The sequence below is a fragment of the Anopheles moucheti genome, chromosome 2 (genome assembly GCF_943734755.1).
Source record: "Anopheles moucheti chromosome 2, idAnoMoucSN_F20_07, whole genome shotgun sequence".
NCBI classification, from domain to species: Eukaryota; Metazoa; Arthropoda; class Insecta; order Diptera; family Culicidae; genus Anopheles; species Anopheles moucheti.
In genome coordinates, this window is record NC_069140.1 from 34,733,764 (window position 1) to 34,760,007 (window position 26,244).

At 38.9% G+C, this 26,244-nt stretch overlaps 3 protein-coding genes across 3 annotated transcripts in view; 1 reads left to right on the forward strand and 2 right to left on the reverse strand.

Moving 5' to 3' along the window:
• Positions 1-13,502: 13,502 nt before the first annotated feature.
• Positions 13,503-14,408, reverse strand: LOC128299033 (uncharacterized). The gene is made up of 3 exons (XM_053034870.1): positions 14,158-14,408; positions 13,782-14,082; positions 13,503-13,706 (listed from the first exon to the last, which is right to left on the reverse strand). The coding sequence occupies exons 1-3, from the start codon at positions 14,406-14,408 to the stop codon at positions 13,503-13,505; spliced, it is 756 nt and encodes a 251-aa protein (XP_052890830.1).
• An 824-nt stretch (positions 14,409-15,232) lies between these two features.
• On the reverse strand, positions 15,233-16,292 carry LOC128298744 (uncharacterized). Its single transcript, XM_053034523.1, has 4 exons — positions 16,228-16,292; positions 16,050-16,129; positions 15,802-15,964; positions 15,233-15,731 (listed from the first exon to the last, which is right to left on the reverse strand). Exons 1-4 carry the CDS (start codon positions 16,266-16,268, stop codon positions 15,233-15,235), a joined length of 783 nt encoding a protein of 260 aa, XP_052890483.1. The 5' UTR covers positions 16,269-16,292.
• Positions 16,293-21,100: 4,808 nt separating this feature from the next.
• The window catches only part of LOC128299460 (acetylcholinesterase), a 71,115-nt gene continuing 65,971 nt past the window's right edge, over positions 21,101-26,244 (forward strand). The window contains exon 1 of the mRNA XM_053035435.1: positions 21,101-21,337. The gene's annotated coding sequence lies outside the window, so the exon portion shown is untranslated. The remainder of the gene's footprint in view (positions 21,338-26,244) is intronic.

The following is a 26,244-nucleotide window of genomic DNA, read 5'->3' on the forward strand; positions in this document are numbered from 1 at the left end:
AAATTTTTGCCCTAAAAACTTGAAAAAAGTCCGAAAATTGTATGGTTTTCTATTGAAATCTGGTCAAACTTTCAGGGGTCTACGACGCGAAATAAAGAAGTTACAGGCGTTTAAAGAAAAAAAAAATTTTTGGTAAAATTTTTGCCCTAAAAACTTGAAAAAAGTCCGAAAATTGTATGGTTTTCTATTGAAATCTGGTCAAACTTTCAGGGGTCTACGACGCGAAATAAAGAAGTTACAGGCGTTTAAAGAAAAAAAAATTTTTTGGTAAAATTTTTGCCCTAAAAACTTGAAAAAAGTCCGAAAATTGTATGGTTTTCTATTGAAATCTGGTAAAACTTTCAGGGGTCTACGACGCGAAATAAAGAACTTACAGGCGTTTAAAGAAAAAAAAAATTTTTGGTAAAATTTTTGCCCTAAAAACTTGAAAAAGTCCGAAAATTGTATGGTTTTCTATTGAAATCTGGTCAAACTTTCAGGGGTCTACGACGCGAAATAAAGAAGTTACAGGCGTTTAAAGAAAAAAAAATTTTTGGTAAAATTTTTGCCCTAAAAACTTGAAAAAAGTCCGAAAATTGTATGGTTTTCTATTGAAATCTGGTCAAACTTTCAGGGGTCTACGACGCGAAATAAAGAAGTTACAGGCGTTTAAAGAAAAAAAAAATTTTTGGTAAAATTTTTGCCCTAAAAACTTGAAAAAAGTCCGAAAATTGTATGGTTTTCTATTGAAATCTGGTAAAACTTTCAGGGGTCTACGACGCGAAATAAAGAAGTTACAGGCGTTTAAAGAAAAAAAAAATTTTTGGTAAAATTTTTGCCCTAAAAACTTGAAAAAAGTCCGAAAATTGTATGGTTTTCTATTGAAATCTGGTCAAACTTTCAGGGGTCTACGACGCGAAATAAAGAAGTTACAGGCGTTTAAAGAAAAAAAAAATTTTTGGTAAAATTTTTGCCCTAAAAACTTGAAAAAAGTCCGAAAATTGTATGGTTTTCTATTGAAATCTGGTCAAACTTTCAGGGGTCTACGACGCGAAATAAAGAAGTTACAGGCGTTTAAAGAAAAAAAAAATTTTTGGTAAAATTTTTGCCCTAAAAACTTGAAAAAAGTCCGAAAATTGTATGGTTTTCTATTGAAATCTGGTCAAACTTTCAGGGGTCTACGACGCGAAATAAAGAAGTTACAGGCGTTTAAAGAAAAAAAAAATTTTTGGTAAAATTTTTGCCCTAAAAACTTGAAAAAGTCCGAAAATTGTATGGTTTTCTATTGAAATCTGGTCAAACTTTCAGGGGTCTACGACGCGAAATAAAGAAGTTACAGGCGTTTAAAGAAAAAAAAAATTTTGGTAAAATTTTTGCCCTAAAAACTTGAAAAAAGTCCGAAAATTGTATGGTTTTCTATTGAAATCTGGTCAAACTTTCAGGGGTCTACGACGCGAAATAAAGAAGTTACAGGCGTTTAAAGAAAAAAAAATTTTTTGGTAAAATTTTTGCCCTAAAAACTTGAAAAAGTCCGAAAATTGTATGGTTTTCTATTGAAATCTGGTCAAACTTTCAGGGGTCTACGACGCGAAATAAAGAAGTTACAGGCGTTTAAAGAAAAAAAAAATTTTTGGTAAAATTTTTGCCCTAAAAACTTGAAAAAAGTCCGAAAATTGTATGGTTTTCTATTGAAATCTGGTCAAACTTTCAGGGGTCTACGACGCGAAATAAAGAAGTTACAGGCGTTTAAAGAAAAAAAAATTTTTGGTAAAATTTTTGCCCTAAAAACTTGAAAAAAGTCCGAAAATTGTATGGTTTTCTATTGAAATCTGGTAAAACTTTCAGGGGTCTACGACGCGAAATAAAGAAGTTACAGGCGTTTAAAGAAAAAAAAAATTTTGGTAAAATTTTTGCCCTAAAAACTTGAAAAAAGTCCGAAAATTGTATGGTTTTCTATTGAAATCTGGTCAAACTTTCAGGGGTCTACGACGCGAAATAAAGAAGTTACAGGCGTTTAAAGAAAAAAAAATTTTTGGTAAAATTTTTGCCCTAAAAACTTGAAAAAAGTCCGAAAATTGTATGGTTTTCTATTGAAATCTGGTAAAACTTTCATGGGTCTACGACGCGAAATAAAGAAGTTACAGGCGTTTAAAGAAAAAAAAAATTTTTGGTAAAATTTTTGCCCTAAAAACTTGAAAAAAGTCCGAAAATTGTATGGTTTTCTATTGAAATCTGGTAAAACTTTCAGGGGTCTACGACGCGAAATAAAGAAGTTACAGGCGTTTAACGAAAAAAAAAAATTTTGGTAAAATTTTTGCCCTAAAAACTTGAAAAAAGTCCGAAAATTGTATGGTTTTCTATTGAAATCTGGTCAAACTTTCAGGGGTCTACGACGCGAAATAAAGAAGTTACAGGCGTTTAAAGAAAAAAAAATTTTTTGGTAAAATTTTTGCCCTAAAAACTTGAAAAAGTCCGAAAATTGTATGGTTTTCTATTGAAATCTGGTCAAACTTTCAGGGGTCTACGACGCGAAATAAAGAAGTTACAGGCGTTTAAAGAAAAAAAAAATTTTTGGTAAAATTTTTGCCCTAAAAACTTGAAAAAAGTCCGAAAATTGTATGGTTTTCTATTGAAATCTGGTCAAACTTTCAGGGGTCTACGACGCGAAATAAAGAAGTTACAGGTGTTTAAAGAAAAAAAAAATTTTGGTAAAATTTTTGCCCTAAAAACTTGAAAAAAGTCCGAAAATTGTATGGTTTTCTATTGAAATCTGGTCAAACTTTCAGGGGTCTACGACGCGAAATAAAGAAGTTACAGGCGTTTAAAGAAAAAAAAATTTTTTGGTAAAATTTTTGCCCTAAAAACTTGAAAAAAGTCCGAAAATTGTATGGTTTTCTATTGAAATCTGGTAAAACTTTCAGGGGTCTACAACGCGAAATAAAGAAGTTACAGGCGTTTAAAGAAAAAAAAAATTTTTGGTAAAATTTTTGCCCTAAAAACTTGAAAAAAGTCCGAAAATTGTATGGTTTTCTATTGAAATCTGGTCAAACTTTCAGGGGTCTACGACGCGAAATAAAGAAGTTACAGGCGTTTAAAGAAAAAAAAAATTGTGGTAAAATTTTTGCCCTAAAAACTTGAAAAAAGTCCGAAAATTGTATGGTTTTCTATTGAAATCTGGTAAAACTTTCAGGGGTCTACGACGCGAAATAAAGAAGTTACAGGCGTTTAAAGAAAAAAAAATTTTGGTAAAATTTTTGCCCTAAAAACTTGAAAAAAGTCCGAAAATTGTATGGTTTTCTATTGAAATCTGGTCAAACTTTCAGGGGTCTACGACGCGAAATAAAGAAGTTACAGGCGTTTAAAGAAAAAAAAAATTTTTGGTAAAATTTTTGCCCTAAAAACTTGAAAAAAGTCCGAAAATTGTATGGTTTTCTATTGAAATCTGGTCAAACTTTCAGGGGTCTACGACGCGAAATAAAGAAGTTACAGGCGTTTAAAGAAAAAAAAATTTTTTGGTAAAATTTTTGCCCTAAAAACTTGAAAAAGTCCGAAAATTGTATGGTTTTCTATTGAAATCTGGTCAAACTTTCAGGGGTCTACGACGCGAAATAAAGAAGTTACAGGCGTTTAAAGAAAAAAAAATTTTTGGTAAAATTTTTGCCCTAAAAACTTGAAAAAAGTCCGAAAATTGTATGGTTTTCTATTGAAATCTGGTCAAACTTTCAGGGGTCTACGACGCGAAATAAAGAAGTTACAGGCGTTTAAAGAAAAAAAAATTTTTGGTAAAATTTTTGCCCTAAAAACTTGAAAAAAGTCCGAAAATTGTATGGTTTTCTATTGAAATCTGGTAAAACTTTCATGGGTCTACGACGCGAAATAAAGAAGTTACAGGCGTTTAAAGAAAAAAAAAATTTTTGGTAAAATTTTTGCCCTAAAAACTTGAAAAAAGTCCGAAAATTGTATGATTTTCTATTGAAATCTGGTCAAACTTTCAGGGGTCTACGACGCGAAATAAAGAAGTTACAGGCGTTTAAAGAAAAAAAAATTTTTTGGTAAAATTTTTGCCCTAAAAACTTGAAAAAGTCCGAAAATTGTATGGTTTTCTATTGAAATCTGGTCAAACTTTCAGGGGTCTACGACGCGAAATAAAGAAGTTACAGGCGTTTAAAGAAAAAAAAAATTTTTGGTAAAATTTTTGCCCTAAAAACTTGAAAAAAGTCCGAAAATTGTATGGTTTTCTATTGAAATCTGGTCAAACTTTCAGGGGTCTACGACGCGAAATAAAGAAGTTACAGGCGTTTAAAGAAAAAAAAATTTTTGGTAAAATTTTTGCCCTAAAAACTTGAAAAAAGTCCGAAAATTGTATGGTTTTCTATTGAAATCTGGTCAAACTTTCAGGGGTCTACGACGCGAAATAAAGAAGTTACAGGCGTTTAAAGAAAAAAAAATTTTTTGGTAAAATTTTTGCCCTAAAAACTTGAAAAAAGTCCGAAAATTGTATGGTTTTCTATTGAAATCTGGTAAAACTTTCAGGGGTCTACAACGCGAAATAAAGAAGTTACAGGCGTTTAAAGAAAAAAAAAAAATTTTTGGTAAAATTTTTGCCCTAAAAACTTGAAAAAAGTCCGAAAATTGTATGGTTTTCTATTGAAATCTGGTCAAACTTTCAGGGGTCTACGACGCGAAATAAAGAAGTTACAGGCGTTTAAAGAAAAAAAAAATTTTGGTAAAATTTTTGCCCTAAAAACTTGAAAAAAGTCCGAAAATTGTATGGTTTTCTATTGAAATCTGGTCAAACTTTCAGGGGTCTACGACGCGAAATAAAGAAGTTACAGGCGTTTAAAGAAAAAAAAATTTTTTGGTAAAATTTTTGCCCTAAAAACTTGAAAAAGTCCGAAAATTGTATGGTTTTCTATTGAAATCTGGTCAAACTTTCAGGGGTCTACGACGCGAAATAAAGAAGTTACAGGCGTTTAAAGAAAAAAAATTTTTTGGTAAAATTTTTGCCCTAAAAACTTGAAAAAAGTCCGAAAATTGTATGGTTTTCTATTGAAATCTGGTCAAACTTTCAGGGGTCTACGACGCGAAATAAAGAAGTTACAGGCGTTTAAAGAAAAAAAAATTTTTGGTAAAATTTTTGCCCTAAAAACTTGAAAAAAGTCCGAAAATTGTATGGTTTTCTATTGAAATCTGGTCAAACTTTCAGGGGTCTACGACGCGAAATAAAGAAGTTACAGGCGTTTAAAGAAAAAAAAATTTTTGGTAAAATTTTTGCCCTAAAAACTTGAAAAAAGTCCGAAAATTGTATGGTTTTCTATTGAAATCTGGTCAAACTTTCAGGGGTCTACGACGCGAAATAAAGAAGTTACAGGCGTTTAAAGAAAAAAAAAAATTTTGGTAAAATTTTTGCCCTAAAAACTTGAAAAAAGTCCGAAAATTGTATGGTTTTCTATTGAAATCTGGTAAAACTTTCAGGGGTCTACGACGCGAAATAAAGAAGTTACAGGCGTTTAAAGAAAAAAAAAAATTTTGGTAAAATTTTTGCCCTAAAAACTTGAAAAAAGTCCGAAAATTGTATGGTTTTCTATTGAAATCTGGTCAAACTTTCAGGGGTCTACGACGCGAAATAAAGAAGTTACAGGCGTTTAAAGAAAAAAAAATTTTTGGTAAAATTTTTGCCCTAAAAACTTGAAAAAGTCCGAAAATTGTATGATTTTCTATTGAAATCTGGTCAAACTTTCAGGGGTCTACGACGCGAAATAAAGAAGTTACAGGCGTTTAAAGAAAAAAAAAATTTTTGGTAAAATTTTTGCCCTAAAAACTTGAAAAAAGTCCGAAAATTGTATGGTTTTCTATTGAAATCTGGTCAAACTTTCAGGGGTCTACGACGCGAAATAAAGAAGTTACAGGCGTTTAAAGAAAAAAAAAATTTTGGTAAAATTTTTGCCCTAAAAACTTGAAAAAGTCCGAAAATTGTATGGTTTTCTATTGAAATCTGGTCAAACTTTCAGGGGTCTACGACGCGAAATAAAGAAGTTACAGGCGTTTAAAGAAAAAAAAAATTTTTGGTAAAATTTTTGCCCTAAAAACTTGAAAAAAGTCCGAAAATTGTATGGTTTTCTATTGAAATCTGGTCAAACTTTCAGGGGTCTACGACGCGAAATAAAGAAGTTACAGGCGTTTAAAGAAAAAAAAAATTTTTGGTAAAATTTTTGCCCTAAAAACTTGAAAAAAGTCCGAAAATTGTATGGTTTTCTATTGAAATCTGGTCAAACTTTCAGGGGTCTACGACGCGAAATAAAGAAGTTACAGGCGTTTAAAGAAAAAAAAATTTTTTGGTAAAATTTTTGCCCTAAAAACTTGAAAAAGTCCGAAAATTGTATGGTTTTCTATTGAAATCTGGTCAAACTTTCAGGGGTCTACGACGCGAAATAAAGAAGTTACAGGCGTTTAAAGAAAAAAAAAATTTTTGGTAAAATTTTTGCCCTAAAAACTTGAAAAAAGTCCGAAAATTGTATGGTTTTCTATTGAAATCTGGTCAAACTTTCAGGAGTCTACGACGCGAAATAAAGAAGTTACAGGCGTTTAAAGAAAAAAAAAATTTTTGGTAAAATTTTTGCCCTAAAAACTTGAAACAAGTCCGAAAATTGTATGGTTTTCTATTGAAATCTGGTCAAACTTTCAGGGGTCTACGACGCGAAATAAAGAAGTTACAGGCGTTTAAAGAAAAAAAAAATTTTGGTAAAATTTTTGCCCTAAAAACTTGAAAAAAGTCCGAAAATTGTATGGTTTTCTATTGAAATCTGGTCAAACTTTCAGGGGTCTACGACGCGAAATAAAGAAGTTACAGGCGTTTAAAGAAAAAAAAAATTTTTGGTAAAATTTTTGCCCTAAAAACTCGAAAAAAGTCCGAAAATTGTATGGTTTTCTATTGAAATCTGGTCAAACTTTCAGGGGTCTACGACGCGAAATAAAGAAGTTACAGGCGTTTAAAGAAAAAAAAAATTTTTGGTAAAATTTTTGCCCTAAAAACTTGAAAAAAGTCCGAAAATTGTATGGTTTTCTATTGAAATCTGGTCAAACTTTCAGGGGTCTACGACGCGAAATAAAGAAGTTACAGGCGTTTAAAGAAAAAAAAATTTTTTGGTAAAATTTTTGCCCTAAAAACTTGAAAAAAGTCCGAAAATTGTATGGTTTTCTATTGAAATCTGGTCAAACTTTCAGGGGTCTACGACGCGAAATAAAGAAGTTACAGGCGTTTAAAGAAAAAAAAAATTTTTTGGTAAATTTCTTGCCCTAAAAACTTGAAAAAAGTCCGAAAATTGTATGGTTTTCTATTGAAATCTGGTAAAACTTTCATGGGTCTACGACGCGAAATAAAGAAGTTACAGGCGTTTAAAGAAAAAAAAAAATTTTGGTAAAATTTTTGCCCTAAAAACTTGAAAAAAGTCCGAAAATTGTATGGTTTTCTATTGAAATCTGGTCAAACTTTCAGGGGTCTACGACGCGAAATAAAGAAGTTACAGGCGTTTAAAGAAAAAAAAAAATTTTGTTAAAATTTTTGCCCTAAAAACTTGAAAAAAGTCCGAAAATTGTATGATTTTCTATTGAAATCTGGTCAAACTTTCAGGGGTCTACGACGCGAAATAAAGAAGTTACAGGCGTTTAAAGAAAAAAAAAATTTTTGGTAAAATTTTTGCCCTAAAAACTTGAAAAAAGTCCGAAAATTGTATGGTTTTCTATTGAAATCTGGTCAAACTTTCAGGGGTCTACGACGCGAAATAAAGAAGTTACAGGCGTTTAAAGAAAAAAAAATTTTTGGTAAAATTTTTGCCCTAAAAACTTGAAAAAAGTCCGAAAATTGTATGGTTTTCTATTGAAATCTGGTCAAACTTTCAGGGGTCTACGACGCGAAATAAAGAAGTTACAGGCGTTTAAAGAAAAAAAAATTTTTGGTAAAATTTTTGCCCTAAAAACTTGAAAAAAGTCCGAAAATTGTATGGTTTTCTATTGAAATCTGGTCAAACTTTCAGGGGTCTACGACGCGAAATAAAGAAGTTACAGGCGTTTAAAGAAAAAAAAAATTTTTGGTAAAATTTTTGCCCTAAAAACTTGAAAAAAGTCCGAAAATTGTATGGTTTTCTATTGAAATCTGGTCAAACTTTCAGGGGTCTACGACGCGAAATAAAGAAGTTACAGGCGTTTAAAGAAAAAAAAAATTTTTGGTAAAATTTTTGCCCTAAAAACTTGAAAAAAGTCCGAAAATTGTATGGTTTTCTATTGAAATCTGGTCAAACTTTCAGGGGTCTACGACGCGAAATAAAGAAGTTACAGGCGTTTAAAGAAAAAAAAATTTTTGGTAAAATTTTTGCCCTAAAAACTTGAAAAAAGTCCGAAAATTGTATGGTTTTCTATTGAAATCTGGTCAAACTTTCAGGGGTCTACGACGCGAAATAAAGAAGTTACAGGCGTTTAAAGAAAAAAAAAATTTTTGGTAAAATTTTTGCCCTAAAAACTTGAAAAAAGTCCGAAAATTGTATGGTTTTCTATTGAAATCTGGTCAAACTTTCAGGGGTCTACGACGCGAAATAAAGAAGTTACAGGCGTTTAAAGAAAAAAAAATTTTTTGGTAAAATTTTTGCCCTAAAAACTTGAAAAAGTCCGAAAATTGTATGGTTTTCTATTGAAATCTGGTCAAACTTTCAGGGGTCTACGACGCGAAATAAAGAAGTTACAGGCGTTTAAAGAAAAAAAAAATTTTTGGTAAAATTTTTGCCCTAAAAACTTGAAACAAGTCCGAAAATTGTATGGTTTTCTATTGAAATCTGGTCAAACTTTCAGGGGTCTACGACGCGAAATAAAGAAGTTACAGGCGTTTAAAGAAAAAAAAATTTTTTGGTAAAATTTTTGCCCTAAAAACTTGAAAAAAGTCCGAAAATTGTATGGTTTTCTATTGAAATCTGGTCAAACTTTCAGGGGTCTACGACGCGAAATAAAGAAGTTACAGGCGTTTAAAGAAAAAAAAATTTTTTGGTAAAATTTTTGCCCTAAAAACTTGAAAAAAGTCCGAAAATTGTATGGTTTTCTATTGAAATCTGGTAAAACTTTCAGGGGTCTACAACGCAAAATAAAGAAGTTACAGGCGTTTAAAGAAAAAAAAAATTTTTGGTAAAATTTTTGCCCTAAAAACTTGAAAAAAGTCCGAAAATTGTATGGTTTTCTATTGAAATCTGGTCAAACTTTCAGGGGTCTACGACGCGAAATAAAGAAGTTACAGGCGTTTAAAGAAAAAAAAAAATTTTGGTAAAATTTTTGCCCTAAAAACTTGAAAAAAGTCCGAAAATTGTATGGTTTTCTATTGAAATCTGGTCAAACTTTCAGGGGTCTACGACGCGAAATAAAGAAGTTACAGGCGTTTAAAGAAAAAAAAAATTTTGGTAAAATTTTTGCCCTAAAAACTTGAAAAAAGTCCGAAAATTGTATGGTTTTCTATTGAAATCTGGTAAAACTTTCAGGGGTCTACGACGCGAAATAAAGAAGTTACAGGCGTTTAAAGAAAAAAAAATTTTTGGTAAAATTTTTGCCCTAAAAACTTGAAAAAAGTCCGAAAATTGTATGGTTTTCTATTGAAATCTGGTCAAACTTTCAGGGGTCTACGACGCGAAATAAAGAAGTTAAAGGCGTTTAAAGAAAAAAAAATTTTTGGTAAAATTTTTGCCCTAAAAACTTGAAAAAAGTCCGAAAATTGTATGGTTTTCTATTGAAATCTGGTCAAACTTTCAGGGGTCTACGACGCGAAATAAAGAAGTTACAGGCGTTTAAAGAAAAAAAAATTTTTTGGTAAAATTTTTGCCCTAAAAACTTGAAAAAGTCCGAAAATTGTATGGTTTTCTATTGAAATCTGGTCAAACTTTCAGGGGTCTACGACGCGAAATAAAGAAGTTACAGGCGTTTAAAGAAAAAAAAATTTTGGTAAAATTTTTGCCCTAAAAACTTGAAAAAAGTCCGAAAATTGTATGGTTTTCTATTGAAATCTGGTCAAACTTTCAGGGGTCTACGACGCGAAATAAAGAAGTTACAGGCGTTTAAAGAAAAAAAAATTTTTTGGTAAAATTTTTGCCCTAAAAACTTGAAAAAAGTCCGAAAATTGTATGGTTTTCTATTGAAATCTGGTCAAACTTTCAGGGTTCTACGACGCGAAATAAAGAAGTTACAGGCGTTTAAAGAAAAAAAAAATTTTTGGTAAAATTTTTGCCCTAAAAACTTGAAAAAAGTCCGAAAATTGTATGGTTTTCTATTGAAATCTGGTAAAACTTTCATGGGTCTACGACGCGAAATAAAGAAGTTACAGGCGTTTAAAGAAAAAAAAATTTTTTGGTAAAATTTTTGCCCTAAAAACTTGAAAAAAGTCCGAAAATTGTATGGTTTTCTATTGAAATCTGGTCAAACTTTCAGGGGTCTACGACGCGAAATAAAGAAGTTACAGGCGTTTAAAGAAAAAAAAAATTTTTGGTAAAATTTTTGCCCTAAAAACTTGAAAAAAGTCCGAAAATTGTATGGTTTTCTATTGAAATCTGGTCAAACTTTCAGGGGTCTACGACGCGAAATAAAGAAGTTACAGGCGTTTAAAGAAAAAAAAAATTTTTGGTAAAATTTTTGCCCTAAAAACTTGAAAAAAGTCCGAAAATTGTATGGTTTTCTATTGAAATCTGGTCAAACTTTCAGGGTTCTACGACGCGAAATAAAGAAGTTACAGGCGTTTAAAGAAAAAAAAAATTTTTGGTAAAATTTTTGCCCTAAAAACTTGAAAAAAGTCCGAAAATTGTATGGTTTTCTATTGAAATCTGGTCAAACTTTCATGGGTCTACGACGCGAAATAAAGAAGTTACAGGCGTTTAAAGAAAAAAAAAATTTTTGGTAAAATTTTTGCCCTAAAAACTTGAAAAAAGTCCGAAAATTGTATGGTTTTCTATTGAAATCTGGTCAAACTTTCAGGGGTCTACGACGCGAAATAAAGAAGTTACAGGCGTTTAAAGAAAAAAAAAATTTTTGGTAAAATTTTTGCCCTAAAAACTTGAAAAAAGTCCGAAAATTGTATGGTTTTCTATTGAAATCTGGTAAAACTTTCAGGGGTCTACGACGCGAAATAAAGAAGTTACAGGCGTTTAAAGAAAAAAAAATTTTTGGTAAAATTTTTGCCCTAAAAACTTGAAAAAAATCCGAAAATTGTACGGTTTTCTATTGAAATCTGGTCAAACTTTCAAGGGTCTACGACGCGAAATAAAGAAGTTACAGGCGTTAAAAAAAAAGCTTTTTTATAGAAAGTTTGACCCTAAAAACTTGAAAAAAGTCCGAAAATTGTATGGTTTTTTATCGAAATCAGGACATACCTTTAATCCGGGGAGCAATTTGTACATTTAGCGTTGTTATGCTGAATTGATCAAGTCCATGCGTGATTCCTTCCTTAAACTCAATGTTAAATCTGTTGAAAAAGTAAAGATTAAATAATGTTAATAAAATTCGTTAATAAATAATGTTAATAAACAAAATTAATTAAATAATGGTTCGAGCAACAATAGAACACTTTCCTGAGCATGCTGTTATCAAAATCTTTAACGTGAAGTACACTTTGCCATGAAAATGGTGCCAGGACGGGAAGATTGAACTGAGGAAATCCTTTTGACATTCCTTGACGAAACTTTTCTACCAATTCTAGCACGGATTGATTGACATCTGGCGGCTTTGCTTGTAGAGAAGCATTCATTGGCGGCAAAAAGGTCACATCGCAGGATGGTATAATGATTGTTACAAACAAAATTGCGGAAAACACTGTTGTACGACTCATTCTGAACACTTGGTGTGGGACTCTGATTAGAATGACCAAAAATTTTTCATACGGTTGCTTTAACTTTCGATTTCGTTTTGTTTTGTCGCAAACCTCAAGCAATTATTTTTACTGAAAAAATAACTTCTATTTTTTTTAAAATAACACTTCTTCTTGACTGATTTTATTATAAAATCAACCTAATTAAACAAATGCACTAGGAAATGAAATATTCGTACATTATAACTGAGGTATGGGATAGTGAATCGTTTGTCTTAAGATTGGAATCTTGGATTCATCTACCCCATATACAAGAGAGGAGATAAGCTAGAATAGCAGCAATGACAGTGTTCTATATAACCTACCAAATATTCTCCCTTATGCTACAAGATCGTCTTGGCACATTTGAAGGAAAGATAGTTGGAAACTATCAGAAGGGGTTACGAAATCGAAAATCAACCACTGATCAGATCTTCGCCATGCAGTGGATCTTGGGGAAGATGGTTGGGCAGCAGCTACACTCCTTCCACCTCTTCGTCGATTTCAAGGCCGCATACAACAGCATAGCAAGGGTAAAACTTAGAATCGCAATGAGTTGTTTTGGAAACCCGGTTAAACTTACCACATTAGTACAAATGACCGAAGTCACAAGCCAGGTGATAGTGGATGGAAAACACCCGGGGTTTCAGGGTCCAACACCCGGTTTGGTGGGGCTTTGCTACCACCAAGGAGATGGACTAGATGGTCTATTCTCCAACTTTGGGGATCCGCTTCTATAACTCAATCCAGATCCTGACATACGATGATGACACAGACATCATTGGTTTACGGCATTCCTACGTACCGCAAGCTTACTAAAGGATTAAGTAGGCGGCAGATAATCTCGGGTCGGAGATTAACGAGGACAAAACTAAGACGATGGCGGCACCACTTGCGACCATTCTAAACAATCCTTCCTTACGCAGGGGTGACGTAGAAATAGGTGAGCGCCTATGTCGTCGAAAACTTCACCAATCTTGAATCGAAAATCGGCAGTCTACAGTCTGAGGGAACTACTACACTCAAAACACCTCGAACGAAGATTATACTGCATAGAACGTATGAAGTAGAGTTGATTCATAGACCTTGTCCAAAATAGACGAAATCCTCTTAGAGGAAGATGCTCAAAGGCATGTTTGGCCCCGTATATGTGGAAGAACAATGTAGGAACCGCTACAATGGCGAACTCTATGAGCTGTACGGCGAATTCACTGTCTTACAACATATTGGACTCGCCAAGCTCCGGTGGGCTTGTCACATCATGAGACACCGGACAAACCCAGTCCGTAAAGTCCTTTTAGTTCGTCCACTTGGACAGAAGAGGCATGGTACTGTGATAGAGTTTGTTGAAGCGTTCGCTACATAGGCCGGGATAAGGGATTGGCATACGACGGCGCTTGACGTAGAACAATTTAGAGTACTCATGCAGTAGCCACGTGCAGTACCCGAGCCGCGGTTTTAGCACCTGATAACAAAGTAAACAAATGTTCTTTCTCCACCTGTTCTACAGAAATGAAGATACGTTAAGTAAACGACTATTTTAAACAAAAAAAAAACCTTTAATCCCATTCACCTTTGAGTTGCATTAGTTGTTTTTGTTTCCCTTTCACATCAAGCTTAGATTTACGAACAAATTGTTTTCCACCACAGCACAGCTCGTCTATTCATTCAACGGTATCAATGCGAACAAATCGTCCAGCGTCATCGTGTTCAGAATGGAGTCAGCTATCGGTATGCCAACGCGCGAGATAATTTCTGTCACTTCCGGTGCAAAGTTGAGCAGCACGGAAGGAACTAGATCCTGTATGATCACGTTAAGCAGATCAGATAACTCGCCGCCGAGTAGCATTCCTTCAATATTGTTCTGTGGGCGATGAAATGCAAATAGAAACGTTCAAATAAGCGAAAAGGGTGTGATACATCATAACTCGAAAACAACCTGCAACGATCCAAGCCGCACGTTGGCATTCAGCTCGGGCATGTGCAGATAACCGGACGGCAACTGACGCAGTAGTGCCGTTCCCTGGATGCGAAGATCGCGTGGTGCAACGTTAAAATTGCCAATTCCAAACACCGGAATCAACCCGAACAGCCGTCCGTTTGCATCGTACTGGCCGCGTGCGACCACATCCGGGAAGAGAAAATCGTACCGGAACTCCATCTGTATGACGTTCAGCGTCAGGGTACCCTGGAAGCGGTCCAACCCATCGACGAACAGATTGCGCAAAATGGCGGTAAAGCTGCGAACGGTGAAGAATGGCATTGGAGTACAATCGTGCACCGCACTCGTGGCGAGTAATACTCTTCTGACCTACTCTAGCAATCCGCCCAGGCTTAGGTCCACGTCAAGCCGTTCGGTTTGCAGTGGAGCCATTACGGGAATGCCGCGTTCCGGATCACCCGTGCGCAGCAGCTCCCGGATGTTTTCCAACAGTTGTGCCAAAGCTTCGTCGAGTGTTGCCCGTTGGTCTGGCTTAAGCGCTTCTAGGCGGTGTGTCGGGAGTGGTATAACAGCAGCATGGCTGACGACTGCCAGCAGTGCCAGCAGAGCAAACACACGACCCATTGAGACAATTTAATAATACGCTTCACTGGAGGAACTCTCTGTAAATGTGAGCCTAACGACGAATTTCACTCGCAGAGGTTTTACTAAAGACTGCTAAAGGTTGATTCGCTTGATCGTATCTTATATGGAATGCGAGCTACAATCTGATACCTTATCGTAAGTCAGCCGTTTGATTAGGCTTCCGTTGGGGGTAAGAAGACGATAAATCGCGAGCCCCCCTCTGCTCAACGATGCCCTTTGTTCATGTACGGCCACATACACGGTGAGTTGAATTGAAAAATAGAAGGCAACATTCTGCCAAAGTAATATGCAATAAACAAATGAAAGATCCTATTGCACAGCTTAAAAAAAGATCGTTTTTACCTATAAAAAAGGTTGGGGTTTGAGCTGACAAGGACTATTCGACCAGTCGAATTCGTGATTTATACTGAAACGCGACCACGCATACGCACAATTCCCTAATGTTTTGAACCCATAATCGGCGCAAAAACGATTATTTTGAGTATACTTTGTTTTACAATCTTATCGTTGCTACCGCAGACGGAAGATATCGCGTTTGAAACGGTTATCAAAGTGACGCTGTGCTATAGGTTGCTTAAACAAACAATTCCCTTGTACAAAACAGCACGAAACTGGGGAAAACGAGAAGAAATGTTATTGAAGCATCATTAGACAAAGAAATGCCTTAATCACCCCTAAAAGAGTTGTTAGCAAGTTAGTTTGCGATGAATTAAACTCCTTTACCGTACAAAGCACGATCAGCTGACATTTATTTATATGCATCGATCAAACATCATTCCGTACCGGTTCAACGCCGCTCACGCTTACGGGGACAGCAAACTCAACAGATCCTCCATCGTGCGCGTGGCCAGGAAACGGTTCGCGATCGGAATGATCAGCGCATTCAGCAGGTTTGTCATACCGTCCGGGAAGTTACGCAGCACCGATGGGACAATGTCCTGAATCACGGCATTGAGCAGATCCGACAGATCGCCACCGAGCAGCAAACCCTGGATGTTGTTTTCCAGCGAACCCATCTGCAGGCTGATCGAGAAATTGGACAGCATCAGGAAGCCGTGGCCGTTGTCGGCAATGGTGGCAAACCCGGTCGCAACGACATTGCGCGGACGCACGAAGAAATCACCGATGCCGAAGATGGGAATCAATCCCCACAGCCGACCGTTTGCGTCGTAAAACCCGTTAGCCGTGAGCTCCGCGAAGTTGAACTCGAACGGGAACGTTAGCGTCGACAGTTCGGCCTGCAGCCTGCCGGTGAACGTATCCAGCCCGACAATGTTCATCGGGGTGAAGTGTGCTTCAAAGCTGTAAGACGAATTAGGTGGTGGAAGTGGTGAGTGTATCTGCACGCGTTTCACCGTGTAACGTCTCATACTCTAGTAAACCCCCGAAGCTGGCATTGATGAAGAGATGCGGGTTGTGGTACGGAGCCAAAACAGGCATGCCAGTTTCCGGATTACCCGTACGCATCATCTCACGCAAGTTCTCCAGAATGCGCCGCATGATTGCATCCAGAATGATATTCTGTCCAGCGACCTCTGGCGGAAAGTAGCAACGAACAAAAGCAAAACAGATCACATTGGATGCTGCCCGAACGCAGTTACACCACACCAAAACGCTCACCATTTACACCGACGGTAGCCGTAAAGGCCATTACGGCCATCACAATCAGTCCGGTACGCATTTTTTGTGCTGGTTCTGTGCTGGTTTGGGCAAGCTGAAATTAAAAACAGCACAACAGTTGAACACACCCTATTCTCAACCACCGGACCGTGGCAAAACCGACAAAACAAAAAATCACCTACTGTTTCCACCGATCGTTGGACAAATAAGCCCCGCCATTGGTAAGAAGGTAGCCTTTATAGGTTGCGACATTATCGGTTGGAAATTTTCAGTACCCCGATAGCCAAGCAACGCGTTGCGGGTGGCGCCTTATCGTACTGGTGACATTTTTGTTTTTGAACCGCATGGGCATGATTTTGGGTGGTTTTAGTAGTGAATAGGGCGCAACGGATTCCCTACGGTGGCAGGTGGGAATCGCGAAAACAGATAAGCCGATGGCGATTAGAGTTAGGTTTCGATAAAGCTTATTCTCGTATCGCACCTGGCAAGCTGGACAATTGTTTGGTGTCTGATATCTGGATGGTGAGGTGTGCACCTGTGGCTGATATTGAACCAGACAGGCCGACATCACGCAAAGGGACAAACACTGGGAAGGAATATATTGGAATATATTTTCAGAAATGTACTAACGTAGAACACAAAGGAGAATCCATTCAATGTAATTACGGCGTGTCGGATATTTGCGTGGAAAATAAATCAACACGAACACAAAAAGTTCCACTGGCGCCTCAAGCCATCATGTTTCCATCCAGCATCGCTTCTTTTGTCTAAGCGTGCCTGCATTCAACCCCATACCAGCCGTCGGCACGAAAACTTTTACTATCTATTGCAAAAATTGGCCCATGTTCGCAATGACGTCATTGCTTTTGCGGTATGACGTCATTGTTCGCGTTTTTTTTTTTCGTTGCATTCCCGATCCGTTCAAAGCGGACAGATTGGTATAAACATAAATGTGAAGTCGGAAGAATGTTACGGCTTTTTGGGCTCTTTGGTATGTGCTGCACAACAGCACCGGAGATAAAGCGCTTTTACTAACACTGGTGTAAAAGAGCGGGAGAGAGAGAGAGAAAGAGAGAGAGAGAGCGCGCGCGACCTATCGTAAACGGTAGAATAAGATCCTGCGTCAATTTCCCCTTTCCAGGAAGGACACAGGACACACTGTGGGGATACTCTCTTGACATTTTATAAACACTGTGCGGTGTGCTTTTGTTTGTTTAATTTTTAGTTTAATTAGCGTTTAAAAGTTATTTAAAGGATTGACACAAGACCGATAACAGCATCGTTTACATTCTTGGATTGACAGACACTCTCCAAATCGTAGATTAATAATAGATTGCTAAAGTAGCTCACAATGAATAACCTGCCGAATGTTCTACCAAATGAACTGGTACGGATTTTTAGGTTTAAGAGTATGTAAGCTTTAGTAGCTTTGTAATAAAGCTCGTTGTAAAGGAGCATGCTGTGCCCAGCATTTAATGTTTAGTTTAGATCCTCTTCCACCACAACTGAAGCAAGAATTCGACTGGGGATAGTAGGCTGTGTCTTTACACACTCAGGACCAACGCTGCAGTTATACGGAGCTTTCTTGCTGTGGCAAAACAACTGCTAGTAATGGAGCGTTAAACGCAGTAATGTAAACACAACTTAGTGCATTCCGTGCTTAGCTTGATAATATTGTGGTCCACCTACTACTAAGTAGATGCATTCCTGTACCGGTTCTAAAGAGTTCCAGCATCTAATAGCATTTACTCAACAGCGTTCGAGTATCCTACACGAGAGCACCAACAACGGTGAGTCGATTTAAAGGACACATTTCGCGAGAGCAGAGAACGAGAGAGAGAGAAAGAGAGCGAGCGGTGCATGAGAAATTCTGCAATGAACGCATCGGTGTGAGTATGTGTAACATTTTATTGTTTTTACTGCTGAAGCATTACTACCCTTCGCTGACCGAGTAGCATCCGGCGCCACATATAACGCTAACGGGTAAGAGATCCAGTATGAGATTGTACACGCTGTGAAGCGGTTGTGTGGTGCATGCGTGTGCTAAGTACGCGAGTGGTTGACTGTGCTGGACTTTCATCTGAGATCTCGCTCTGACAGATTAGGCGAACTGCTGTACCGTTCCCCAGTGTGAGGCGAAAAGGTCCTGAACGAAGTCAGTCGTAGCTAAATCGCGTGTGCTTGGAAAACTTCACTGTGTCGCTTTCGACGGCAGCGCCTGACGGGGTTTCGCTTAAGGTTTTTTTTTTATTTCATTTTTGGGAAAAAAGCAGATGTGCTGCAAGGTAGTAGCGCGCGTGTGGGTAAAAGGGCCAGTGCGAACGCACAGTCGGTGATGTATCCGTAGGGTTTTGGAGGTTACTTTATTGCGTCTCGGTGTTGCAGTACTGCACATCGCATACCAGTGCCTTGAGCGCTTGTGTGTACGCAAATTTGTTCACACCTTGTGTCATATATAGGTCGCAACGAATCATACAAAACAAACCACAATAAAGGAAGGAAAGTCGGCATATTTTGGTAACAGTTCCGTTCCCGTACCATGGGCCGTAACGCATTGTCATGGTATCCAGCGGAAAAAAAACCTTATTATAAAAAAAAAAAACCTCAACCATTCCGCATATCCTTCGCAAGACATCTCTATTGGCTCCTTGCCGCTCTCGTTTTGCCTGCCTGCTCTTTCTTACGGAAGCTCTCCACTCCATTCACGCTCCGCTTTGTTCCCAGTCAACAGAACCCCAAACCGGCGGAACGCTGCATTGCGAAGACAGAACTAGCTTCGATTCACGGGAGGGAGGCCTGCCAGTGATGCCCTTCCCATTAGTCCTGCGGTAAAGCCTCGAATCATCCCTCCCACGGTTGTTGTTGGTGTGCGTGTTTGTGGCCATCCCGAGCACACACCGGAACAAAACCCGGCAGTCTTGCTTTTTTTTTTACGTGCAGCCTCCGCAATTTTTCCGGCTTCGATGTGAAGCAAAGCCAAAACGTGTTCCGTGATGGTTCCGGATCAACACTTCCACAAACCTCCTCCACACGAGCAACTGTCCCTAATGGGCATGCTCTCGGTTTGATTGAACGTGGGGTTTTCTTACACGGTGAAGTACTTTCTACCTTGAGACGCTGGGAAAAATGGTGCTCTCATCGAGGTGCTTGATAATCACCGCAGGATGGCGATGATGATGATTGCTATTTTGTTGCGCGGTTGGTAGTAACTCATTGCTTTTGCTTGCTTTCTTCACCAAATGCCCACTAATACCCCTGGGATATCAAGGGTTCAGGGAGCGCACCCAAGCACAATATGCGGCGTGGATCGAGCTGATCATAAACAACGCTTTTGCCCAGGGCAAACAGCGACGATCCCGGCAGGGTAGGAAATGGCCACGGTTGTTACGCACCGTGTCCTTGACGGTAAGTCCTGCGTGCGATGCGTACACGTTGCGCTAAAACACCGACAGGAAATGGAGCATGTTCCACTGTTTCTATTGCAAGCTGCTGCTCGGTGTCTTGCATTCATTTCACATTTGCAAATCATTAGCAAATGCAACGATAAACCGACAAATACGTGTTGAAATGAAGCTAAACGGGGTAGCCAATACACGCGTCTCGATTGCGACATATCATCTGCAAGAACAACTCCACTGCAGTAGTTGTAGTTGCTCCGAGACGGTTTCATCTTCAACACGCGAACGAAGGTGGGCCCCCGGTGGGCTCGGAAAACTTTGCTCCAAAAATGTTGTGCTGCCCACAAAACTCTCGCCACATGTGTTGTGCCACCACCCGCCCTGAAAGGCTCGTCTTTCACAGTAGGCACGGTTACCAACACTGCTGCAAACAGGGAATCGCTTTTCCTTCCCACTGGCGGTTGGGGTAACGTCGGTGGTGTACTTCGCTTTCGCTCGCCAGTTGTTTTTCATTTTCCCCGCCCGTTGGTGGGGTTGGTGAGTTGGAGCCTAACACGGAGCTTTACTCGTGTCTAACGATCTCTCGATGTTTCTCTCTCACTCTCCAGTTTGGTTATGTGCTCAGTGGGCCAATTCACCACCCTCCCTGTCGTATTCGAAATCCTTCAGAGAAAGGAAAAACTACCAGCATGATATTGCTGGTTCTCAAGGTAGTTGCAAAACCCCGAACCAAACTCCGAGAACAAGAGAGAAACAAAGAGAGTGTGTGAGAGAGAGAGAGCGGGAAAGTTGTGAAAATTGGAAGCAGCAGCTTTGCCGTTGCTGTGTCGCCCGTGGGTCAATCGGTACGTACTTCGGATGTCCTTTTCAGTCAGTCGAACAGTTGAATACGGATACGGATGTACTGTGCGACCCTAGCGGTACAGTGTGCATACATCGGTTTGACGGGTTGCTCTTGCTGCTCCGGTTGGTTTTCTATTGTTTTGTAACAGTATTTTTTCAAACACCCAACCCGTGGACGGTACCTCCTAAAAGGTTGCAAAGATTTTGGTCGTTGTTTTAAATATTTTTTCCCCCAACAAGGAGGAGATTTATTGTGAATTTCAAATCGTGACTTGATGGTTCGGTACCGTTCCGTTACGGGTGTATATAGCAAGTGTTATCAAGTTCAAGTTCATAGCACCGAACGGAGAGGCGCGAGAAGATACGTGGTTCGTCCTTCGTGCTCGCTAAGCCAAACGAGGGTCAGAAGTACTAGCAAACAGTCCTGCTGGTGGCCAGAAGGATAACAATTTTGCATCGTTCGCATTGAATGATTAGAGAATTTCTATTTAATTTTAGCTTGCTTCCCCGCGTGTCGGTGTGGTTCTATTCTGCCGTGCTAGTGTGTGATTCAGGTGTGTGTGTGTGTGTTGCAAACATCAGTCGAACCGAATTGTGACGAAGCAAGGCATCTTCGTAACAGCAAACATTAGCGCAGCTGGCTGCTGGAGGAAGTGAAACTGCACCAAACTTTCCGTGATCGATATACAGCTCTGCGTACAAAAGTTACCGTGTTACCAGAGTCACACGCAGTACGACGGAATTTGGAAAGGTTCCGGAACCTAAAAGTAAAACGAAAAGGCAAGCCCAAAGTTCCCGAATATAGTTACCCGCGCATCTCAACGGTTGCGTGTTTGGTGCGTTTGGTGGCGTGTGTGCTTGAGGAATCCAGATACGGGGCAGATTGTGAGTGTGTGTGTGTGGGTGTGTGGGTGCGTGTGTGTGTTGGTGTTTTGTGCTACCATCGGTATCCTTTGGTTGTAGCTTGCAGAAGAGTAACACGGCACCGTTCGATTTGCATTAGATGAGCAACGCTAGTGGATTGTTCTAGTGGATCATAATATTTAGGTGAGTAGCGATATGCGGGTTAAACGATGATGTACTATTTGGTCTTTTTTAGAGTAATATATGTAAATTGAAGCATATTTTATGGGAAACAGTTCATAAACTTTATGTTTATGTTCGTATGTTCGTATTTATCAGGCAAAATAATTACATGCCATCAACTAAGGGAGTCTAAATATATTTCACAGGACCTCGAAAAAAGTTGACTAAATTAACCCTTATCACGAGTCGTCCTATTTTCCTTTTGCATATACGAGCTAAAATATTCTTCTCAGCATCTTTGGCAGTTTTTATCAATAAGTTTCATACTCACAAGCAATATGTTTTAGTGAAATAAGAACTGGTATGCCATTTTATTCTTACGATCGTCAAAATTACAATAAAATGCGACAAATGACGATCGTGAACGATCGCTTCTACGGTACAACAGACTTCAATTTCATTGGACCTTAAGCTCATGGACAGGAAATCGTCTTGAGAAGAATATATTCGAATGACAATTAGGTTTAACACTGGAACAAGAACGCTTTTTAGTGATGATTGTTTGATAAACGAAATTCAAATATAATCAAACAATTTGAATTTCGAACTTCAGAATCGAATGTTTGTCTGTTTGAACCTCAAAAAAATCAGACACATGCGAGGTTAAGTAGGTCTAGTGATAACACATCGGAACATAGTTTTCATTTTTTTATCCTTGTTTAACTAAAGATATATAAAAAATCTAATCTTTTCGAATGTAAGCTGCATTATAGTTAATTTAAATTAAAAAAATTAATAAGGTTCCACCCACAAACGTACAACTGTGCTTCACTAAATTTCACATTCAGAAAAAAATAAAATATCAATTGCCAAAGTGGTCTAAAATAGACATGAAAAGGAAACCATACCATGTGCATTATATTCCTTCAGGAAAAGTTTTCAATTTTCCACGTTCTTTGCCACGTGCGCGTAAATATATACGTATTTTTATACTTGCTATCCCTACAACGATGGAGCACCGTTTGGATAAGCAATATCCCTGATGGGTACAGATAAGTTTGTGAAAAATTGCCTCTTTCCAGCGGGAAGCCTGCATCGCTCATCGTATGTTGACATAGCGCCATACCGTACCGCAAACATTACCCATTTTTGTTAACTCGATTGCCACATGCAAAGGAAGAGAAGCACCAGAAATAGCTTCAATGATGTTAAATAAATCATTCTACCTGTTTCAAGCGAGCGTTTGAATAATCGATAGCAGGGAACGTACGATTTTTTCCCTTGTTGTTTGTTGTTTCCTTATCAATCAGCTTGGGTGTGTGTGTGTGTGTGTGAGTGTGAGTGTGTCCTGGGGAATACTTTGTCCATATCTTTGGCTGCTGGTTTGGCTGCGTAAAAAGCTTAGCTAATTTAAAGCACCATTCGGGAAGCGTCCGTGTGTGCGTGGTGCCGTTGAGTTTGAGATCTCAGTCCTTGCAGTGGTTGGCTTTTAAAGCGACCACTTACACACCGGCCTCAATATTAGCCTATGACTAAGGACTCGGCACAACCGGAACGTGTTGTTGGTGTTTTTTTTTTGGTTTTGGTCTAAAACAATGCCTTCGAAACGCTCCATCAGAATGGTACGGCTTTGCTGCAAACATCTTCCTTCCCGGAGTCGCCAGATCAACCTTCTTTAGCTAGGGCCACTCCACTGCCACCACTCCGCAACGGTAAATGTTTAACCAACGGCGGTTGCAGCGGGAAAACAGTTCACTTTTAAGTATTTGTATCGTTTTCTTCCACTTCACTCATGCATGCAAAACCCATTGCCATCCCATATATCCCGGGGAATGGGCGAGGAAACTTGAGCTTTCTTAAAAACCGTCCTGCCTAGACTCGTAGCGTCGAGCCTGCAAGACCACCCCGCCTCCATCAGGCAAAGAAAGGATACAAAGGTGTAGTGGATCATGCAAGTAGGTATGCGTGTGTGTGTGTGTGTGTGCCGCGTGTATGTGCCCGGCAAGCCACCCACCACACATTCTAGTCCGGCCTACAACACTGTCAGAGCGAGTCACGTACGCAGAAGGACGTACGGAAGACAAATAAACCGGCAAGCAAACAAACATCCTTGTGCGAACGGGGGCAAGACTGATGGCGGCATACACATATGGCCGTTTCCACACGGTTCAAGGTTGGGGTGCGGGTACAGCAAACTTCTTCTTCGTGCCAGTGTGATGGCGGCGGTAAGCTCACCCGGTTGGGAAGTGTTTAAATTTTTAATCGTCAGTCACCCACTGTACAAATGGTTGTTCACAAGAGCAAATGTGTACAACCGTTGATGCAAACGTGGCAGAAAGAGAGCGACGGAGTGAGCTGGATACAGTATGTGTATGGTTTCTACGGTACCAGCAATCATAACAATATGTGCCAGGTTGGTAAAAGTTCCGTAGTTGTGTGATTAGAATGCGAACATTCGCATTTTTGGGGAAAAATAATCTAACCACCGAGAACACCATTGAATGAGCAGTCAAAGCCACCCGATTGATAAGCACTACATCATAAGCCGAATAAATGTTCTTTGAAACACATTGGTTTCGAATTCAATCGAAAGTGGTGTATCATGACCTCGTGACAGCTCAGAAGAAATCATTTACGGTGTTTCTAATGGAGAATTCAATAAACCACAACGCACTGGATACACCGAACGTCTTATCTTACGCAGCTCAATGCTACTCCTAAGCATGTCACGCACGTAGGCAGCGAGAAACCCAATTCGATTAAGCTTTGTGCAGCACAATCAAACCCAGTGAGCAATTCGAACACGCCCATCCATTTTTTATTCGGATCTCTCGTTCTGGCCTACATGCGACGCGAGATAAAAAATCGAACACACACGTGATACACACGCAAAATCACGGTACGCGATCCACGCCCTCCATCGCGCGTATACGGATATCGCAACGCACCAACACATTCAAAGCAACCGACCGACAACGCGTGTGTCGACAGGTACCTGTGTACTGTGCTCGCGTCTGCCGACTTAGAGTTAAATTTTGTCCTTGCAGCTTACGCGCCTATGTACGCATAGGCGAACACATTCAAAGCGACAGACCGATAACGCGTGTGTCGACAGGTACCTGTGTACTGTGCTCGCGTCTGCCGACCTAGAGTAAAATTTTGTCCTTGCAGCTTACGCGCCTTGCAGCTCAGCATATGCGGCTCGAAGCCCACATATTCAACCTCTCATTTAAAGCGTCCAACTGACTGGCGTGTGTGGATTTCTGCATTTAATCGTACTTAAATTATTATTTATTTCTAAACCATCGGTTGTAAAGTATTGGCAACACTTTAACTAAACAATTGGAACACTTTTTCCTAGGATATTTGAAGGACAAGCGCACAAATTCAATGATCAAAACTAGGCATAATTTGATACATTCAAAGACATTGCTTTGTGGCGATCGGTAACACACGGGAGTATTTAACAATAGCAGGAAAAGTTTAAGTGTTAGATACATACATTGTTCTACAAAGTGGTTAAGAATAAGAAATGTAGTTTTTCTATACATATTAGTGGTGATTTTTCCATAATTTTTACATATTTTTAAGAATAACTAGAAAAGTAGCAGAGATAGATAAAAATGATGTTCTACAAAAATGTAAAGAATAAAATAATACATCTTTCTATGGTGTTTGAAAAGTTCTAAAACTTATATCACTTATTATTAAACTTTTTTTCGTTATTTTGCAATGCAAAAATTATTTCAAAATGCCTTAAATTTTATGTTTTATTTAAAAACAGCCAATCGCCAAGCCATTTGAATGTTTTTCAAAATTTTCAATGACAAAAATCCTTCCCGTTAGGCTTTGTTTATAAACCGTTAGCAACGCACGTGAGCCAAGCTACTCGCGCGACCCTGAAGGATGTACCTATTGCTGCTGCTCGACCGACTTAATCCAATATTCTCTTTCATTACAGCACTATCGCCACGCAAATAGTATGGGGAAAAAGAGTATCATTCTCTGATAACGGCTCTCACGAGAGAGCCAGAGAGTGGTGCTAGTTCCCCCACCCCCCTTTTTTTTGCATAGAATCATATTTTTGCTACGACCCGGCGTAGGTCCACACGCTGCAAAAGCCGCCGGGCGACTGAAGCGGGCGTGGTTACGCGCCGCTTTATATACCATGCGGTGAGAGTGTGTGCGTGAAGGTTGAAGTTCGTCTTCCTGTCGGTTGTCTACTCGAAAGAAACTTGACTCAAAATTTGACTATGAGAACAAAAGAAACTCGACCAAGAGACTCCGCCTTTGCATGACTGGGAAGCTTAGGCGTGTACTGCTATTGTTTTTTTTTTTTTGTTTGCTCTCAGCAACTCGACCCGAGAGATGTCTGCGATGGTGGATTTACACGCTGTCATTCAGATACCGAAATAAAAATCTATCGAGTCATTGCCACACACGCGCGTGCCTTCAGCTGGTTGGAAAATAGAACAGAAAAAAAAAGCTTTCCACCACTGTTTGTGCCTGCCCGAGGAACGCGGAAGAGACGCAGCGGATCAATGTAACAACGGCGCTTGGCCATTTGTTCATCGGTGACCGTCCGATGAAGCTTGTGTAAGGATGTGTGGAAATAATATTAAAAATTTATTGCACGTACTTAATCTCCGCTGTCGCATGCGCTCGCTGTGGTTCTCCCTATTCCAGTGGCGGGCAGGTTCACGTGGAACGCACCGGTACCGTCGGTTCGCGTATTGTACGGTTCGGCATGCTGTGTGGCTCAGCAAGATGGCAACCCTGGTGGCGGGCAGCGGATTAAGCGTAGAAAATATTTCGATCGGCCACACGGCCCACAAACAAATAGGCGAGGCAAAAGAAATACAAGCAAACGGAACCCCCGGCTGCTGTACGATATATCCCAAGAGCCTCTCACGGACATTGATCTGCAC